The sequence below is a fragment of the Excalfactoria chinensis genome, chromosome 2 (genome assembly GCF_039878825.1).
Source record: "Excalfactoria chinensis isolate bCotChi1 chromosome 2, bCotChi1.hap2, whole genome shotgun sequence".
NCBI lineage: Eukaryota > Metazoa > Chordata > Aves > Galliformes > Phasianidae > Excalfactoria > Excalfactoria chinensis.
The window spans coordinates 110,036,834-110,056,016 of NC_092826.1; the positions used below are offsets into that span (position 1 = coordinate 110,036,834).

Below are 19,183 nucleotides of genomic sequence, written 5' to 3' on the forward strand. Positions count from 1 at the left end.
GAGAGATATTCACATAGTGATTTCTTTGTTTCTGTTTTCAAGATGTAAAACAGGAATGTACAGGTAGGCTCAGAAGAAAAATTTAAGTCAAGTGAGAAGAGATCTTCGCTTGTATTACAGAGAACAAATGAAAAGTCCCTCCTAAAGCCTGAAGCAGGCAAATTCATACTCCAGACTTACTTAATGTTAGCTGATAATGTTTGGTATTGGCTTGGATTTTTAATTAAGGCTGCTATTTAACATTCATTCTGCACCTGTGCCTAGATGCCAAACAGAGGTCCCAAAGTTCTGAGAACAACTGTAAATTAATCTGCTTCAACATATGTGCAAAGAGAGCCAATAGTACTTCCTAGGTCTGATGTTTTAAAACAACTTTAATAAATAAATACATTTCCAGTTTACTGTTCTCCTGAATGCTTCTTAAATTGGCATACATTACAAGTCAAGCTGGGAAACATCATTATCTGAGATCTGATGATCTGTTAATATCATCTAGCACTTTTTCTAATTCAGGAAGAACACAGCAGTTATTTTATTTACATTGCCTAATTATGGCATTTGTTCTGTTTGGAGGTACTAGAGTGTTATTACGAAGTTTATTGATACACCTGCTACAGGCTTGTTATTTGTGGAGAAGGATTTCTGCTTACATGAAATTAAATAATGTGTAGTCATGCATTTTACCAGTACTAAGACCATCACTTTTACAGCCAGTTGCAAAGCAGTTTTCAGGTTAACGTAAAAGATTTGTGAAGAAGAAAAAAAAATAAGAAAGGAGAAAAATTAAATCACATAAAATTCATGGGTATTAAAGATTTTTTTATGTCAGTATACAGAGAATGTGAAGGTTGAAAATCACTCCTGAAATTTCTGCCTGGCAGACTGAAATATTCCTCTTAATATAGCATGCAGGCTTAGTGACTTGTCTGCGGTCAAAGTATAGACATCTCAATGAAGAACAGAACATTCATATCATACAGCAGTCAGTAGTTCCTGCAGATTTTATTGGAAATTGTTAATTAAAATCACAAATCATTTATTTGCTTTTGTTTTTTGTATAATTGAAGTAGGGAAAATTTCAAGGCCTTGAACAGATTTTATGCATGAGTGTCCCTGAGGATTATATTGGTCCTACTTTCTTCAGTCCCTTACGCTGGCTTAAAAGTCCCTAGAGCAGAAATTCAGGTTTTTATGAAACAATTTGATCATCTAGATGTAAGCACTAGACTGGTTTAGGAGCTAAAACTACAAAGAGATGGGGCAAAGTTGAACCATCTGTCTGCATGGGATTCCATTAAAGCAACACCGAGCCTCATGAGACATATGTTTGCCCATCTACATTCATTCAGAGACTTGGAGATTTAGTCCAACATTTTTGTAAATTAAAAAAATGGTTTTGTTTTTGTTTTTGTAAAATTCATTTTTTTTTTCTTATGAAAGAAAAATCTTTATTTTCTGGCAGTATGTCATTTTTCAGTGCTATGTCTAATTCAATACAGCTGGTTTACCATGAGTTTCTCCTTTTGTAACAACATAAATATTTTGGTTAAGATGTTTGCATGTTCTTGGAAGCCAGTACTGTGCAGATGCACATATTTGGTACCTTTTTTGTTTTGTTTTGTTTCAGGTAATATCGAAATTATCAAACAAGTCTACGTTATCTCAGGTATGTTACCTTCATTTTAAATCATCAGAGCTTCACTTTGAAACATGCACATAGTTACAGACAGAGCAAAGTTGGAAAAACTCCAAGTGACCTCACTGTGTTCAAAATGAATCTTAAAGCAGCATCCTACAGATAGTTGTGGCACTATCCATTTCATAGAATCACAGAATCAGAATTACCCAGGTCGGAAAAGACCTTGAAGATCAAGTCCAACCGCAGCCTAACCATAGTACCCTAACTCTAACAACCCTCTGCTAAATCATATCCCTGAACACCACAACCAACTGCTTATAATCTCTTTTTCCAGGTGCTGAGTTTGGATATCCTGATATAACACTTGCATTTTAAATAAATTGTTCCTCAAGCCAAAGTCCTAAACATGGATAACATTCATTCTCTGTAGAGAGTAGGCTGCGTGACAGCCACATCGTATACAATTTGATCCTTATGTCAGCCTTCGGGTGGCTATTACAGTTAACAGCAAGGCTGTTATTCTATTTCTTCTAAACAAGTCCTTTTGAAATTTTTTAAAATTCTTACCTTATCAACCTCAGATTGAAGACGCCTAGTTCACTGTATCTGCCAAAGAATAATAATAAGACAAAAACATTAACTCAATGGAAATGTGCTGTATTACACAGCAAAATTAAACCTATGATGCAAAATATTTAGATACTGATGGGAGCTTAGAACATTCAGATAAATCCCCCAAATGTGTATTTTCACCCAGCTAATCTTACTTGGTCTGAACTGGAAAACTGAACTATGTAAGCTTATCTGAGAAGCTTTGGTAGTTAAGGTTAGCAATGCCATAATGAAGCCTGATTTAAAAGAGTAGCATGAAAAGTAATTAAATAAATAAAAAACCAGCAACTTTTCTGAAAACATGAGATTACACTCAGAAGTTCAGTTTACTGAGATATGTATAGTTTGTTACTTTGGCTCAGATCATTCTGCCTTAACAATCCAGTGATTTGTAGCAGGAGAAAAGATGAGACTACTTTTGATTTGCAAACTGACCCACATTGTCATATCTCAGTATTCATAACTACTGTATTTTATTACCATGAAAAAAAAATAGAGAAAGATACATTGCTATCTTACCCAGTGCTTAGTACATCAAACATAGAACCCAGGTCTATGAGACTTCTAATTTGCTTTGGGTCCAACACCAAGCACCAGCAGAGTTGGTTTGTTCTTTGTAATAACTCAGTTCCAAAGCTGACACTGTCACAATACTCATTCATTGATGCTGGTCTGTAGAAGCTGAGAAATCTGCCAACTGTCTCAGCAGAGGTTTAAATCATAAAGGACACAGAGGATCAACTGAATTGTTATCAATGCTATTTGCATAATACAAATGGTTCAGTCTAAAAATGTGGAATTCTACAAATTACGAGTCTCAGTTCATTCCCTGAATGTGCCAGGAGTCTGAAAGTATGACATTCAGAATTAATGACACCACACTAAGACAAGATTAATCTACTTGAGTGTACATGTGCCACTTGGCTTTTAATACCTAATCATGTAATCATCAGGTAACATATTGTTTTAGTCTCACTGGCAATATCACTAGAGATCCTTTTTAATGCATATGTATCTTTCTGTGTACATATGTAGAGATATAGTTGGAGAGAGAAGTAATGAAATTCTGAAAGAACCCCAGCTGTATAAATACCCTAGTTCTAGTGTGAAATGAAAGTTGATCTACATCTGGGTTTGGTCCACTGTGAGCACAAGAAACTTTGTTTCTGCAACATCAGGCTTTTAATTTTACCTTAGTGCTTATCTGCTCTTTTAGGCTGAGCTCAAGGGAAATGGAAATATAAAGAAGAAACTCCCTTCAATTGTAGAAGATGAGGAAGATGATGAGGAAGGAGAAGAAGAGAGCAGCACACTTTCACCAGTCCATACAAGAGGTTCAACTTGCTCTCAGCAGAAGAAGGCTGGAAGCAATAAAAGCCACCTGGGGAGAAACTTGAAGCAGTTGGCCTCAGGAACAGTGCCCTTCCATTCACCCATTCGTGCTTGCAGTTCAAACTCCTCAAGGACCAAACATGAAACGGAGCTCCATTACTACTCTAGAAGGAGGGAGAAAAACCTTAAGTTACACCTTTCAGCAGTGAACTCTGGAGGTCCACCTGACTTGAGCCCAAGGTAATGGAAGCAGTTATTCTCTTCCTGTAACATAACATCTATTTAAAAATTATGACTGTAACACTAAAAAAAAACACTCTTTTTTTTCTTTTTTTCTTTTTTTTTTTTTTAAACATTGGGAATTTTTAATACTTTCTTAGTGTGTCAACACTTCATTCATTCATTCATTCCACAGAAAAGGAAAAATACTCTCATTATATAAACTATTACCCACTTTAGGACTTTAACGACAGATGAAGAATTTCTATGAGTAAAAATAGAAAGTACAGAGCAATTATAAAAATGAGTGTTTGAACAGATGGACAAAATGATACTATAAAGCCAGACTGTGATAATCTGTATTCCCACAGTATCAGTGCAAAGCATTTTCAGTCCGTCAAACAGACAGTAATTTAGGAAGCAAATCAATGATAATACAGTATAGCTGAGGAAGAAAAAAACACAAAACAAAAAAAAACAACAACAAATATCCTACAGCAGTAGAGAATTATACTATAGAAATATTGCAAAGTAATATTAGAAAATACTTAGGTTTTTACATTAGATAAAGGAAACCTGACAATGCAAAGCATATATAAATTAAATGTGAATTTTGACGCAAAGGAAAGTTATTCAGTGGTTTCATGTTTAATTAAGCTTATGCTTTAAAATATTTAGGGTGGTGGGTTTTTTTGTATGTTATTTCTAATTTGACTTGCTTTTTCTATTTCCAAATCCTTGGAATATAATCATTAATTGATAACAAAATTAAGAGTTTTAAGGTCAATTCATTACCAAAATCACAATCACTTTTTTTTTTTTTTTTTTTTTTTGTCATATGAGAAACAAAATGTGATCTTTCAGTTAGGTTCTGGTTTCTATAATCTTAAGTATTCTTAAGAATTTCCTTTATTCATTACAGTCATTCTACATGTAACAGTATATAATAATCCTCCCAGCCAATCATATATTTGATCATATAAGCATATAAGGGCATGTTAAATAGGAGCAGGATACAAACTAATTCCATTTTTGTCTAAACTGAACCTACAAAAGACCAACATCTACATGAGAAAAACTGAAAAGCATTGCAGATATTTTCTCTTTTTTTTTTTTTTTTTTTTTTTTTGGATTTCATATGTGTTTATGTGTTTTGTATGACAGAAAGTCATTTCCATTTGCATAACAAGTAGCAATTCAGGGAAAAAATTCCTTTCATATTTTCTAGTGAAATGTTATTTTGTTACTGTTCTTAACATATCCAGCCAGATATCTTTAAGACTAAATGTGAAATAAGAGTTTTTACATATCATATTATTTCTTATTTCATTTCAAAAGTTTATAACTTCAAAATGATTCTCTTAATAGGCTGGAAAAATGGCCTTTGATGTATGTATTTTGCAGGCTTTTTTTTTTATCCAAAAGACTTTTGTATTTCTCTAAATCAGTATATATTATTAAAATATTTTAACAAGCTAAAAACACTTTAAAAATAGCCACACATTTTTTAGCAACTATGACAGAGAAAATAAAATCTTTGTTTAGACTCTCAATTTTATTTGCTGCTGGACAGTGATGTAAGGGGAAAGTAAGACCCTGATTTGACCTGAATTGTTCAGTCAATACTGTGGGGTGATGAATAACCTTGCATTTTCAAGAGAATGTGCTTTGTTTCGAACAACTTGTTCTGTGCATGTTCCCTAGAACAAGCCAACCAGAATTCACTTCAGGTTTGTCTCTTGCACACTATGGTAAAGGCAATAAAGTAGACATACAAAGACTAGTTAAAACATTGGAACAGTCCTTGGCAGAGGAAATGGAATTCAGCATCCTACCTTCCAGAATACAGTCATAGTCTTACTAATCACTTTTTGCATTTTACATCTGAAATAGAAGAGGATCAGTAGGAGGAAAGCCCAAGATTAATAATAAAGGCATGCCTGGCAGGAGGCATTTAAGAACATTTGAATGTCCTTAAATCCATACAGAAAACAATACTCCAATGCTGACCAACAGGACAGAAGAGGTCATGTTAGTCTTTTCTGCCTTTCTCGTTTCTAGGAATTGAGATGTACATCTTAGGGGGAAAATTCATGGCTGTACAGAAAGGGTTGAGACTCTTGTGCTTAAATGTTACCAGTTCACTAGATTATTATTCCACATTTCTCTTGCTTGTATTTAAATAAACATCTTTCCCACTGCATATTTACTGAGTAGGGGCCTGCCTTGTGGCTTTTGAGGACTAGCTATTTTTGTTAATATATTTTCTTTTTAGTCTTTAAATACTTTAAAGAATATACCAGCTGTAAATTCCAGTTCCTGTCTGAGTAGTTTTTCCCCCGTGTGCTTTAAAGGCAGTTAAATCGTTAGCATTTTATATAATTAGAAATCTCTACAAAAGGGATATTGGTATTTAAAGTTTGACTTTTGAAGCACTGCGGCCAGATGACATTAAATAGATTTTATAGCAAATTCCACAGAAATCATTGAGGTTTTTGGCTGCAGGTAACAGTATAGTTGAAAACAGTTCAAGCACCACTTATGAGACTCATAATATAATGTAATGTAAAATTTTCTAGACATCATTAAAATTAATATTTTAATTAATTTAAAATTAATTAAATTAATTAAACGCTTAAATATATCTATGAATGTGATACTTATGAAGCTGTTTATAAAACAGCTTAATTACTCTGATTTTTCTTATAGAATTGTTGATGGGATTGAAGATGGAAATCATAGTGAGGAAAGTCAAACCTTTGACTTCAGTTCTGATCAGCTCCGGCAGGAATCCAGAACATCTCCAACAGTTGGAGGTGAGTATTACCTGGGAAATTACACTTCAGAGAAAAGAGTTTTAGTAACTGCTTTCCATCCCTCTTTATTTTATTGATTCTTAAAAGGATAAATCCTTAAAAGAATAAATTGATGGCATAAATTGATTTAACATGTATCCACCCTTCTGGTACCAATTCAGAGCCACACTGAACAGTGTGGAAAAATACAACAGCATGCCCATTTGTTGTTTTCCTGCTAACAGACTGTCATGATGTAACATCTTGCAAGAAATACTGTATTTACATGCATTCTATTTTATCAGCAGTGCTTTAGGATCAGTCAGGAGCCTCCTGCTCCTGAAGTTTTTGGCATGGAAGGCACAAAACAGGTGGACAAAAATTGATATCAAAACATTTAAATACAAAAATAAATAAAGACCAATATATAAACTTGTTTATTTTTTGTTAAAAGGATGCTTACAGAGGCAAAGGAGTCTACAAGTTTTTCAGAAGTAGTGTTAGTGAAAATCTGAATAGCAAAGAGTTTTTGAAGTCTTAAAGGACTGATACTCTGAAAAGACTGAGAAAAGATGGAGGAAAACAGGAAAAAAAAATCAAGAGGGATCAGGAGAGAGACCAGTGAAATAATGCTGGAGTGACCTAAGTAGTGCAGCTCAGACTGTTTCCAACATACTCCTTTTGTGGGTAAACATTCCTTTTGCATGAAGGCCAGTAGAATACTTTTTGCTCTTCTTCAAACTAAACATAATAGTCATAACAGTAGCTTACTTTTATCTATGTTTTTAAATATTGTTGACGTGTCACACCATTGGCATCAGAGTTATCATTTTTGGTCCTTCCATATCTAGACTGAAGACAGCAGTATGAACTTTCTTCATTCACAGATTTCTTACACATAATAAATTAGTGACTATTAAACACAAGATTTTATTTTTATTTGATCCAAGTACAAAGTAAGTTTTAATTCAATGTAAAGCATAAATACAAAATTGAGATTGGTGATTCCAGGTTGTTATACTGCTCTCATTTACATGTATTTGAATTTTCAGAGGCAGAAATTGGTGCTGCAGTGCTTGTTATCAAAGCAGAAGAAACCAAACAACAAATCAGCAGGCTTAATAGTGAGGTAATTATATCTTGGAGATTTTGGGTATTGACAGTTATTCAAGAGATGCTGGAGAAAACTAAGAAAATGTTGGGATATAATAAATGACTTAGAAAAATTATATGGAATTCTTAAAATTAGGGCAGTTTGAGTTTTTTTAGCTCTCTCACTGGTTATTTTTCTACATGAAAGCTCTATAAAAGTTTGTGTTACATGCTGGAGCTAAAAGTAAAGTGAGGTTAGCATAGCTGGTATATTGAATTTTCTAAGAATTTCTTCTTTATGTGCTTCTGTTACTCTCTTCTCAATCCTTCCCCACATCTTACACCATCTTTTCTTTTGGGGGCAACACTACGCTTTTGAATAATTTCCTTGAAAGAAATGAAATTCAGTCAGTTTCAAATGCACATCAAATAATTCAAATAACTTTATCTGAGTCAATTCAGAATGAAACAGAAGAATATCCAATTCTGCTCAAGGAATAGTATCTTAGGAATGCATCCCAGTGTTGTTCCACTGGGCTTTCTATTTAGCCCTTCTAATTTTAAACACATAATCTATCAATCTGACACTAAAATCTGAGACTGAAATCTATTTCCAGCATACTCTGTCATTCAATATGAAGATATTAGAGATAATTTCTTATGAGTCCACATGGGTGAAAATTTAAATAAACTCTTTTTAAAGTCCAGTCATACAGCTTTTCTTTTTCCTGATCTCTTTGGTTAGCTGAAAAGTTCTGGTTTTTTTTTTGTTTTGTTTTGTTTTTCTATCCTGTGTAGGTTTTATAAAATTATTCTTTATTTCCTTGTATTTGAAATATTAGGCTTGTAAATCCCCTTCATCCTGGGTCAAGTTATCTTAGTAAGATAATTTGTGTCTTCTGAACTGAGATTATAGGCATGGCTGGTTTATACTATGAATGCATCAATCTGGTTATATGTCAAACTGTAAAGTTCAGAACAAGGCACCATGCACCACTGACTGAACACTTTTTATCACAAGGTATGATCAAAAAACTCAAAAAACTTAAGGAGAGATTAAACTAAAGTTGTCTAGACTTTGATATGATGGGTAATATCTCCTGGGATTTAATCCCAAAGTGACAGATCCTGTAATTCATCCCATGGATCAAAATTTACATTGAAAAGATGCTTCACTAGAAGGCTGCTTACTTGCATATTCTACGAGGTTTCAAATCCACATACTCAAACATTCCCCACACAGAGTGACTGAACTGACAGCACTGAATGACATGGTACTTACCAGAGACCGAGACATCTCTCCTAAGAGAGTTTGACCTGATCAGCCTGGAGAAGGCTGAATCTTTGAGCCATAAATCTAGAGTAAGACACTTGCCTACCACCATATCATTGTCTATGCCATGTACACACTATACCGTGTGTTTAGTGCTCTCTCATGTTAGTATAAATATATGGAAGGAATATGAAAATACTTCAACTTAAAAGGCATATACAACAACCAAATCTGAATTATTTAAAACATAGAGCAGTTAAAAATAAGAAAATACCCAAATTTTATTCATAATTATTTTCTCATAACTTGCATAAGGCATGCTCCCCTTAAAAAAAAAAAAAAAAAAAAAAAAAAAAAAAAAAAAAAAAAGGAACATGGTTTTACATTTGGACATGCAAAACATAGCTATCACAATTCATGAAGAGAAACTCAAATTTCACTGTCATGTCCCTTTCATACTACATTCATCTCAGCTGCAGTGCAATCTCCAACAGCTGCATTAGTTAAAGCAGTGCTAAGGACTACGGTCAAAATCAGACTTACATCACTGTTGCTACTGGGCTACCATACCACATCTTCCCTGGTCAGCTCAGAGTACAGAGTACACAAATCTGGGCCTGCATTTGCCCATGCAGAGATGCTCTCAGATGTCCAACATTATCCAAAAATCTGGATTTGTATGTACAAACAAGGCATACAAAGAATGAGGCTATGTTGAGGCCTTGCTTAAAGTAGGAAAATGGAGACTGATTTCATATTTTACTAAGTCAGTAGATATGACAATTACAGCATTGTATCAATATAATGAGCAGGGTATTCACATTTCTCCTAATCAACTGAAAAACAAACAAACACAAAGATATATGAATAAGGTTAGGTTTTCTAGCAGAAAATTGCCTTCTATTTAGATGCATGTTGGAATACTTACTGGAAATTCAGCTATTTAAATTTGTTGTTGTTGTTGCAAGTGTTCAAAATATTCTAAACATTTGGCACTTATTCAGATCAGTGAAAATGCATTCATAAGGATATTTCTCTTTCACCTAACAAGATGAACAATGCTAAGTAAATATGTTTATCAAATCACCTGGAGAAATTTTATAAATAGAATATTTTAAAACATATTGCATCCCACTGCTGAAAATAAAATCATCCTCTTCTCAGGAGAGGAGAAAAAAGCACTTTTATAGTCTACTGATATATATGTTCAAACATATTCCTTCAAGTGTTCATATTCATACTTTCTAAGAACTTCTATCTTGCTTCTTTTTTGTATCCCTTTTGTTCTGTAATTTGATGAATGTGAAGTATTCTTTACAGCTGTTTTTGTCAATCTTTTAATTTTAGCTGAAAGATTTTTGACAGAGGATGGTAACTAAAGTGACTGATATTTTAATGCTTGGGCATTTATTTATTTGTTTCTTGGTTTGTTTTAAAGCAGGATGTAAGGCACAAGGCCTACTCACTGTAGTGTTCCTTCTGCACTTTCGCTTAGTGGAAATGCATCTAAAGCATGGAAATGAATCAAAAATGAAAGTAACTGGTTTTAAAAATAAACTGGGGACCAGAAGATGATTTAACGACAAAAAATATTACTACTATGATAGGAGATAACCATAATATTGTTAACTCTAAAATGAATTTCAAAACATTGCCATATTGAAATGATCTATTTTCCTAGCATCCAAATGTAAACCTCTGTTGACATTTATCACCAATTTTTCTCTTGTGCCTAGAAGGTAGAAAACCCTGATTGTCATTCTCTTTCTCAAAACCATTTATACTGGAAACATTGTTACAGCCCATCTTAACAAACCTGATTCCTACAGACTTTCTTTACTCATCCCATTTTGTAAGACTCCTTATTTTCCTTATTTCCTTATTTTTCCTTATTTTCCTTATTTTGGGTTGTCTGTGATTAGATCTTTTAAAATCCTTACAAAGTATATGATTCCAAGTTGTGCCAGTCAAAGTAATTCCTAATAAAACTCCCTGTGTCCGATTAAGAAAATAAATAAATAAATAGATAGATAAAATAAAAAAATTAAAAAAATCTGTTGATATATCCTGGGAGCATGACTAATACATACAGTATGTGATTCAGTGGAACACCAAAAACCCTTTTCTGTTATAGGAAAAGGGACCGTCTCTGCATAAGAAGAGTATTATATTTATGCTTATAATGTATTTATACTCATGCCTCTGATACTTTTCAGATGTGTTAGCAATTATCTTTGTTGAATCACATATTACTAATATTTAAAGTGAATGTTTTAATTTAGCAATTGAAAATAAATGTAAAATAAGAACAGGTTAGGAAGGATGGTTAAAATGACTTGCTTGAAATGTCCTCCCAGAACAGTACCATGTTTATTGATCAAAAACTGTTCCAGTTTGTTCATGGTTAGATCTAATCTTGTTATATTTTGGTTATATTTTCTTAGTTGGTTTAGAAGATTGTCATTTGGCTAGTAACTTCTGAGTACCCTTCTGGCAAGACATATACTACATTTAACTATAAAACCAGGGAATTATATTGTTTCACCATGAGTTACATTGCTTCTTTTCTTCTAAGCTAGTATTTTAACTTAGTTTTGTTCTTATTTAATAACATTGGCAATCATCTTAGTGTCCTAATTCATCCAGATAGACTGGTTACCCCAGAACTACCTGAGACCTGGCCAGCAGGTTGGCAGAGAAACCAGACATTTTTCATACTCTGATATGATGAAGGAACTTTCAAGATCTTCGGGATTTAATTCACTTAAAATGAATTATCACTGCACAAATTGTAAATATTCAATCCAAACTGAGAATAGTTGCCCTGAATTTTTTTCTTCTGCAATTAGCATAATTCCTAAATTGCCTTTAGATTAGATATGTCTGTCTGTAAAATAGCAAGGGTGATATAAATGAGTAGACAATCTGTGAAAAGTCTTTCTCAGCTCAGTTCTCATTCAGTCAACTGAGCTGGAAAACAGAGTATCAGCAGCCTGTTAATTTGAGCCTCAAAGGCAATGCATTCTGACTGAAAGTCTCACTGACTTTATGAAGCTCCAGAATAGAAAAAACAATAGAAAACTAAGGAAGAGAACAGAAAAGCTGCATCTGCAGTGCAAGCAGACAGTTTTCTCTGCACTGACAAAATTCAACTTCCATTTCCCAAAAAGCAAATTTTTTTCTTCACTTCCTTGGGTGTCCAGAAAGAGCAACAGCAGGAAGATGCCTTGATCAAGTTTGAATTTCAAAAGGAAGTAAACCACAGAGAGAAAAAATAGCAATATATTCCAATAGGCTTCTAATCTAATCTGGGCCTCTCCAGGTACACTGGTAAGCAATAGACTTTTGGGTAGAAAATCTAACATTAAAAGAACAGGGAAAAAAAAAAAAAAAAAAAAAAAAAAAAAAGTGGAATATGTATTGAAAAACAAAGACAACTGTTTATCCAATGCTATTTAAACAAAGCAATAATAATAATCATGTAACATTATAAAGAGCTTTTCATCACTTATGAGAACGTTTAAACATAATAACCTCATTTCCTACTTAACTACAGACGACAAAGCATCATATTGAATTTCATAGCTATTTAATACTGGTAATGAAGTAAAACACTACGGAAGCTGTCAAAGTAATTTGGAACTGCAAAAAATACAACTACTAAGGGTTATGTTGGTCAAGGCATCGGAAAGTGCTACTGTTAAAATTTATATATTTAAAACAAATAGCAACAAAACTAATAACCCTGTTCTCTTAACCTCTGATTTAAAAGACAGTATTTCTTCACAGCAGTGTCATGTACAATCAGGTGAATTATGGCTGTAATGTTTCCATTATAACTTCTTATTGGGTTGTTCAATTACATCAGTATGCCACAGGTAGTATAACATGTAGCTGAGCTAGGGGATGGACTGTTTCCCAGACATACGTTCGCAAAGTATATCTCCTTAAAATAAATCTACTGCAGACTATATCTCATGTTTTAAGAAGGGGAAAATAAATAAATAAATAAATAACTATAAAGATATACAACATATTTCAGGCATAGCTGTAATGTGTACTGCATAAATTAATGCTGGGGTATTTTCTTCTGACATGACAGGTCACAACTTTAACTCAAGAAGTATCACAATTAAGTAAGGACATGAAGAATGTGATGTACCTTCTAGAGAACCTCCTCCCATCCCAGAAGCCACCGGGATTTTGCACAGTGCATGGCATATCTCGGAGTCCTACCCTGGAAAGCCTGCAGGCTCGGATGGCTTGGACTACACGCCAACCTTGCACACACATGCAAGCTGGGAACATTACTTGCACCAAAGCACAACCTTGTCGCAGTAACACATTATGTGACATCTGGAATACAGATCTATCCTCTGTAGGCAGCAGCCCCCAAAGAACTGAACATAACCTTCAAAATTCTACAGACAGTGATTTTTTCTATACATCAGGCCTTCATAATTCACCTTCCCAGTATCAGGTAATTCAGAAAGATAATTTGCAATTTTTAAGATGCACCTCTCCCCATTCAGACACTACCTTGACCCCTCTACAGTCTATTTCAGCGACACTTTCTTCTTCAGTATGCTCTTCATCAGAGACATCGCTACACCTTGTGCTGCCCAGCAGGTCTGAGGAAGGGAGCTTTAGCCAAGGTGCAATCAGCTCATTAAGCCTGGAGAATCTGCCGGGATCGTGGGACCTTGAAGGAGCAGGTGGAACAGTTTCTGCACAGACATCAGATTTCCCCTTAGATATTGTGACAAGCACAAGGGACGTTAAAGAGAAAAACAACCAAGCCATAGATGTATAATGAGAAATAGTGAAGTGGCGTTCAAAGCATGTTCCACAGCTGCCACTTTAAAATTTAGAGAATACCACATGACTGCATTCTTCTACTTTTCTCTGGTGACCATGGAGTCATACAACCATGAAAATTCAGATTTATAGAAAGTAAGTAAAGGTATTCCTGGTTCATACTATAGGAAAAAAATAAATAAATCTAGAATCTAGAAGCATGTTGAAAAGCATTTTCTATACAGATAAAACTTTCTGGTCTGTTAGGCAGACTGTTGTGATAGTCCAAAGACCTTGAGGGTCAGAGCTGCTGGAAGTCCAGGATAAAAGAACTGTCATGGGCAGCTTTTATTCATTGAAGCAAAGGTTTTCCCTGAGTGTCTGACTGTTGTTCCTAAACAATATCCATGGCACTGCTTGCTTCCAGTGATCGTGGGTCCTGCTGGTCTGTTTGTCAGTTCTGTGAAGGCGAGGGGACAATTATCACTGCATGTCATCTAGACAATCAACCAAATAGAGCTGGTAGAGAGTGGTCAGTTGTTGCACGTTATTTGTTATGTAAATGAAATCTCTAAATTTATCAAAAAAATACTATTTTTATATACTTGGTATGAAATATGTAATTAAAAAATATTTAAAATATTTGTAAGGAGAATAATAATTTGTTTTCATTTTGGTAAAAGCTTGCATTTTTAACAAGAAATGTACTACCAACATGTATTAGATCAAATACTATTTATTGTTAAGATTATGTAGTTTACATATGGATTCCCATTTATGTGCATGCAATTTGCAATGAATGTATTCATGCTGGTGGAATACAAATAAATCAAGGTATTGTTTTATTTAAAAAAATAAAACAGCTGGAATGTTGTATGCCAAGTCGGTTATCAATTCTTAAAATGCTAATTGTTATACTGATAGCATTTGATACCTTTGGGTTTTGTCTTAATATTGCAGTATTACTATTGGGACTAATATACTATGCAGTCCTGCTTGGGGATTTTATATTTGGACCAGAAAATTCAGAGAGATGAAAGCCATTGAGTAAAATGCCAGAAGCATTTTAAAGGAGAAAATCTGTAAGGTTTGAGACATTTATTTATTTATTTTTATTTCTATACTTAAGAATTTATTTCTGACCTTTAGCTACAAGAACAGACTTTAGGTTGGGGAAATTCTTTGATGTCCAAAATAAAATAAAATAAAATAAAATAAAATAAAATAAAATAAAATAAATAAAAATCAGTATTTAAGGTATTAGAAACACACACCGCTTCAGTGCATACAGAGCAACTGCTTTGCATTGGGATTTCAATTTATATATATTTAAAGACCCACAGTATGCTTCCTATCTGCCTGTTCTTTAGCAAACTTTCTAAAAGTCATGTTTATAACTAAAAATAAATGTTTTAAAATGGACAAGTTAATTAAATTACATCTAATAATTAATGCAAACTGATGATTGCTATGAAATTAAAACTTAGAGAGCAGAGACTTATGTTTAACTTCCTTTAGAGGATTTGTTCTGAAAACTTCAAAGTCTGGGTTCATTGTTAACATTTGGATGTGCACAGGAACATAATTCCCAGCTGATACACTGTGCCTGACTTCCATCTCTTCACATCCTTTTTCCCTCTGGTACAAATTAAGGACAGAGTGTCATCTTTCATTTTGAGCTGCCTGAATTTTGTCACTGTATCTACACATCAACGTGAGTGTTTATGTATGGGGTTTTCTTTTTTTCTCTTCCATTCCATTTTCTAATTAGATTGTGGTTACACAGAAAAGTGATGACTGAACAATGCATATCCCAGAAATTAGAAAAATAACATCTGCAGTATTTCTGCAAACACACATGATTCTGTTCTTCCAGAGAGGCCAAAAGGAATGGGAACCTGCTGACCCACCTGTAGCAATCTGACCGTCACCCCCACTGCCACATAGAGCAGGAGGATGTGACTCAGAAGTTGGGAGCTGCATTACACGGTGCAGTGGGGACAGTGATGTATTGACAGAGCAGCCAGGAGCTGGATAACAACACAGCACCATCTTAGACAACTGCCTTACTGAAATGCACAGACTAAATGAACAGTGTCCCAGCTGTTGACTGTGTGTATACAAAAACGCTATTTGTCTACAGTGCGCTATTCCCAATATCATTTAATAATTTCAATTATATATATATATATTTATATTTAAGTTGAGATTTCATATTTTATAAAAATTTATAAATCATACTAAATGTACTTCAAACATTTTTTTTAATTATTTTTTTTTTTTTCCTTGTCAACTATAAAGGCTAGTGTAGTGAAATTAAATCTTGGTATTTTGTTTTGGACTTTCTGCATTAGTTCTGCATAAAGTTTTAAAATGTCAGTGAAAAGCAAAACAAAATGAAACACTTTGCATAGACATAGCTTTACCAATCTGTATTTTCTTTCTATAATAAGAAAGTGCATATACAGAAATTGAGAAGAAATAGCACCAGGATATCTGTCCCAAACAGTTTCTTGTTTCTGCAAGTGTCAAATATGTCCTGAACAAGGTTGTCAAAAGCTATGCCATCAAACAACATAGCCCGCCATGAGCTGGACTGCAGAGAGACTGTGAGATGCCAACACACAGGTGAGCACACTGCCATCCAAGAAAACAGTCACAGGACAAGAATAGCATGGAACAAGTTCATTCTAGCCCAGTAACAACCAAGGAATGAGAATCGTCAGCAGGACAGAATGTAGATCTGTAGATCAGTACAACTTTAAACTCCAGACACCATCATATTGTGAAAGCCTCAAGAAGAGAATCCCCCAAACAGCTTTTGTTTCAAAATGTCTGGCAATGAACAAATACAGACAATTTCAGTTTTGAAAGAAAACTGAAAATTCATAGGGAAAAATAGGAAAGCATTTAAGATTGACACAATAGTTTTGGGAGACAGATATTACCATGAACTGAGCAGACCTACACACAACACAACCATGGACAATTTCTGGGTTTAAGCAGCAAGCACCGTAATATTCAAGTTTAACCCTCAGAAGAATTCATTATAAGTGTAAGCATCATGGGATAACATACAGAGTAGCCGGACAATTTACTGTATTCCTTTTGGCGCTAAACTTCATAAAATATAAAAATAAAGAATAAAAACAACAGAATTCATTTTTGTCTCATGATTCTTCTCCCCATCTACTTTCACGCTAATTTATTACCTAAATTTGCTACATTTCTCTTGCATTTTCCATTACTACTTCTTATTTTGTACATTACCTGTTCTCTCTCTCCAGATAACTTTTATTTACAATTAAATTTATTTACAATTAAATTTATTGTGTGCCTCCGGTGGCGCAGCGGTAGAATTCCCGTTTGCAACACCAGGGGGCCCGGGTTCGAATCCCCCCCTGTGGAGCAGGGGGTAGAAGTGCCGCTCTGCTACACAGAGGGCTCGAATCCCGGGAGTTGGACTCGATGATCTCTAAGGTCCCTTCCAACTCGCACAATACTATGATACTATGATGATGATACAATACTACTCACTCCCATTTTACTTTCTTTTTCTTTTGGTGCACATAAGTAACTTTCACCCATTCCCTTTTCTGTCCCCTGTTTAATGCAATCTAAATCTATCATTTCTTTCCTCATCTTTTGGTCATTTTCCTACAGAAAGCCATCCTAGCCCAGAACCAAAGAACTAAGTGGTTATAGAACTTAGCCATGCAGTAAGACAGCATTGTGTGCCCCGGTGGCGCAGCGGTAGAATTCCCGTCTGCAACACCAGGGGGCCCGGGTTCGAATCCCCCCTGTGGAGCAGGGGGTAGAAGTGCCGCTCTGCTACACAGAGGGCTCGAATCCCGGGAGTTGGACTCGATGATCTCTAAGGTCCCTTCCAACTCGCACAATACTATGATACTATGATATGATACAGCATTCAGGCTGCAAAGTTCAAATCTTTTACCAATATTTCATGTGCTATTACATTCATACAATGATGCAGTTGCCTCCATTGACAAAGGGGTAAAAAAGATAAAAGTAGGATCCTCCATTAAATTTGGCTTCTTTTTCACTTGCATGCCTTCAGACGTGTCTTTAAAGACATGCATTTGCGATCTACTGTGATCTACTCATACACAAGCTGCTTTGAAAGTAATGTGCCCTGTTTATTTACATGGAAACTACAGTTGTTACAAAAAGCACAATAACACTCAGATAAAGCAAATTCTCAGCTATAAAACACAAATAGCCTCCATCATTAGCTATGCATTTTCATCAGTGATGAACAAAAGCCTACATGCTGTCTCCATAAAAATCTGCTGTTGTATCTGTTGCCTCTACTGAAACATACCACCCACCACCTCACTGCACCAGCATCCACTGTTTGCTCTCCATAAATGTTTAGCAAGAGTAGATGAATGTCACTGAGTGCAAATTTTTCCCCAGAGAGAAATTCAATTCCACAGCTTTGCTTCATGTGCACGTCACTGCCATGTCAGATGCCATTTTGCCAGACTGCCCCTCTATTACCATTTGTCACACAGCATACCACTTCTTGTTATAACTTTGTGTTGGCCCACGTGCTGGTTATCTGCACACAAATAATTTAGTTTCCAATTACTCCATCTGTTAACTGCACTTAAGATTACAAAATATTTCATTTGATGTATCAGTTTTGTAACACACAGTCTTAACAGTGTGACCTAGTGTCTTGCTAAAACCTTGTGTTTTGCAAATGACAGTTTTGGCTAAATCAAACTGTTCTCAACATTTTCCCCACTTTCTTTGGTCAGCATAAAACCATTTGATCCAGCATCCCTTTTGGTGGGACATATTGTAAACATTTAATGCTGCTGGGCCTAGCGCAGAAAGTAAATAGTTGCCTTTTCATTTCCTAGAAAAATGCATTTACCAACTTAGCTCTAAAAGAGTGGATTTACATCTTGGAATTTGGGAAGAAATGGGGTATGTGATTAGAAAAGAAAAAAGTCTGGTGCTTAGTTTCAAGATTCCATCCCATTAGTCAGTTGCAGGACATCACACAGCAGTCCTGATAAAATTGTCATAAGAATTCTGAGCCCATCTCCTGATGTATTTGCAAATAGACAAAACAAACAAACAAACAAACAAACAATAGCTTCTAGTTAAGTTAAATGATGATACTGCACATAAAACAAGCAAAATCATTCTTATCCTTTCCAGGATGAGTATAAATGTTATATCATCATTCTCAGATGAGTAATACCGACTGGTGCAAAGTGCATTTTAATACACATGCACCTTGTTACTAGAGTTCTTCCAGACTAGGAAATATCTCAAAGAACTATTTTAATGGAGCTTAAGTGAGTCAAGAGAGCCAACTCTCAGCCAAGCAAAATTCAGAAGTTGTACAAAAGAACTAATACCTTCAAGTTGTTTTAATGTATATAGTAT

The 19,183-nt window shown here is 34.7% G+C and overlaps 1 protein-coding gene across 2 annotated transcripts in view; it reads left to right on the forward strand.

Moving 5' to 3' along the window:
- KCNH8 (potassium voltage-gated channel subfamily H member 8) overlaps nt 1–14,639 on the forward strand; it is a 154,614-nt gene extending 139,975 nt beyond the window's left edge. Inside the window, exons 13-17 of one of the 2 annotated variants that reach the window (XM_072328773.1) lie at nt 1,628–1,666; nt 3,468–3,823; nt 6,512–6,618; nt 7,650–7,726; nt 13,065–14,631. In XM_072328773.1, coding sequence (XP_072184874.1) covers nt 1,628–1,666; nt 3,468–3,823; nt 6,512–6,618; nt 7,650–7,726; nt 13,065–13,775 — 1,290 coding nt within the window. In that variant the 3' untranslated portion in view covers nt 13,776–14,631. Of the gene's footprint in view, nt 1–1,627; nt 1,667–3,467; nt 3,824–6,511; nt 6,619–7,649; nt 7,727–13,064 lie in introns of both variants that reach the window. The other variant, XM_072328772.1, reaches the window with a different exon arrangement.
- The last annotated feature ends 4,544 nt before the right edge of the window (nt 14,640–19,183 follow it).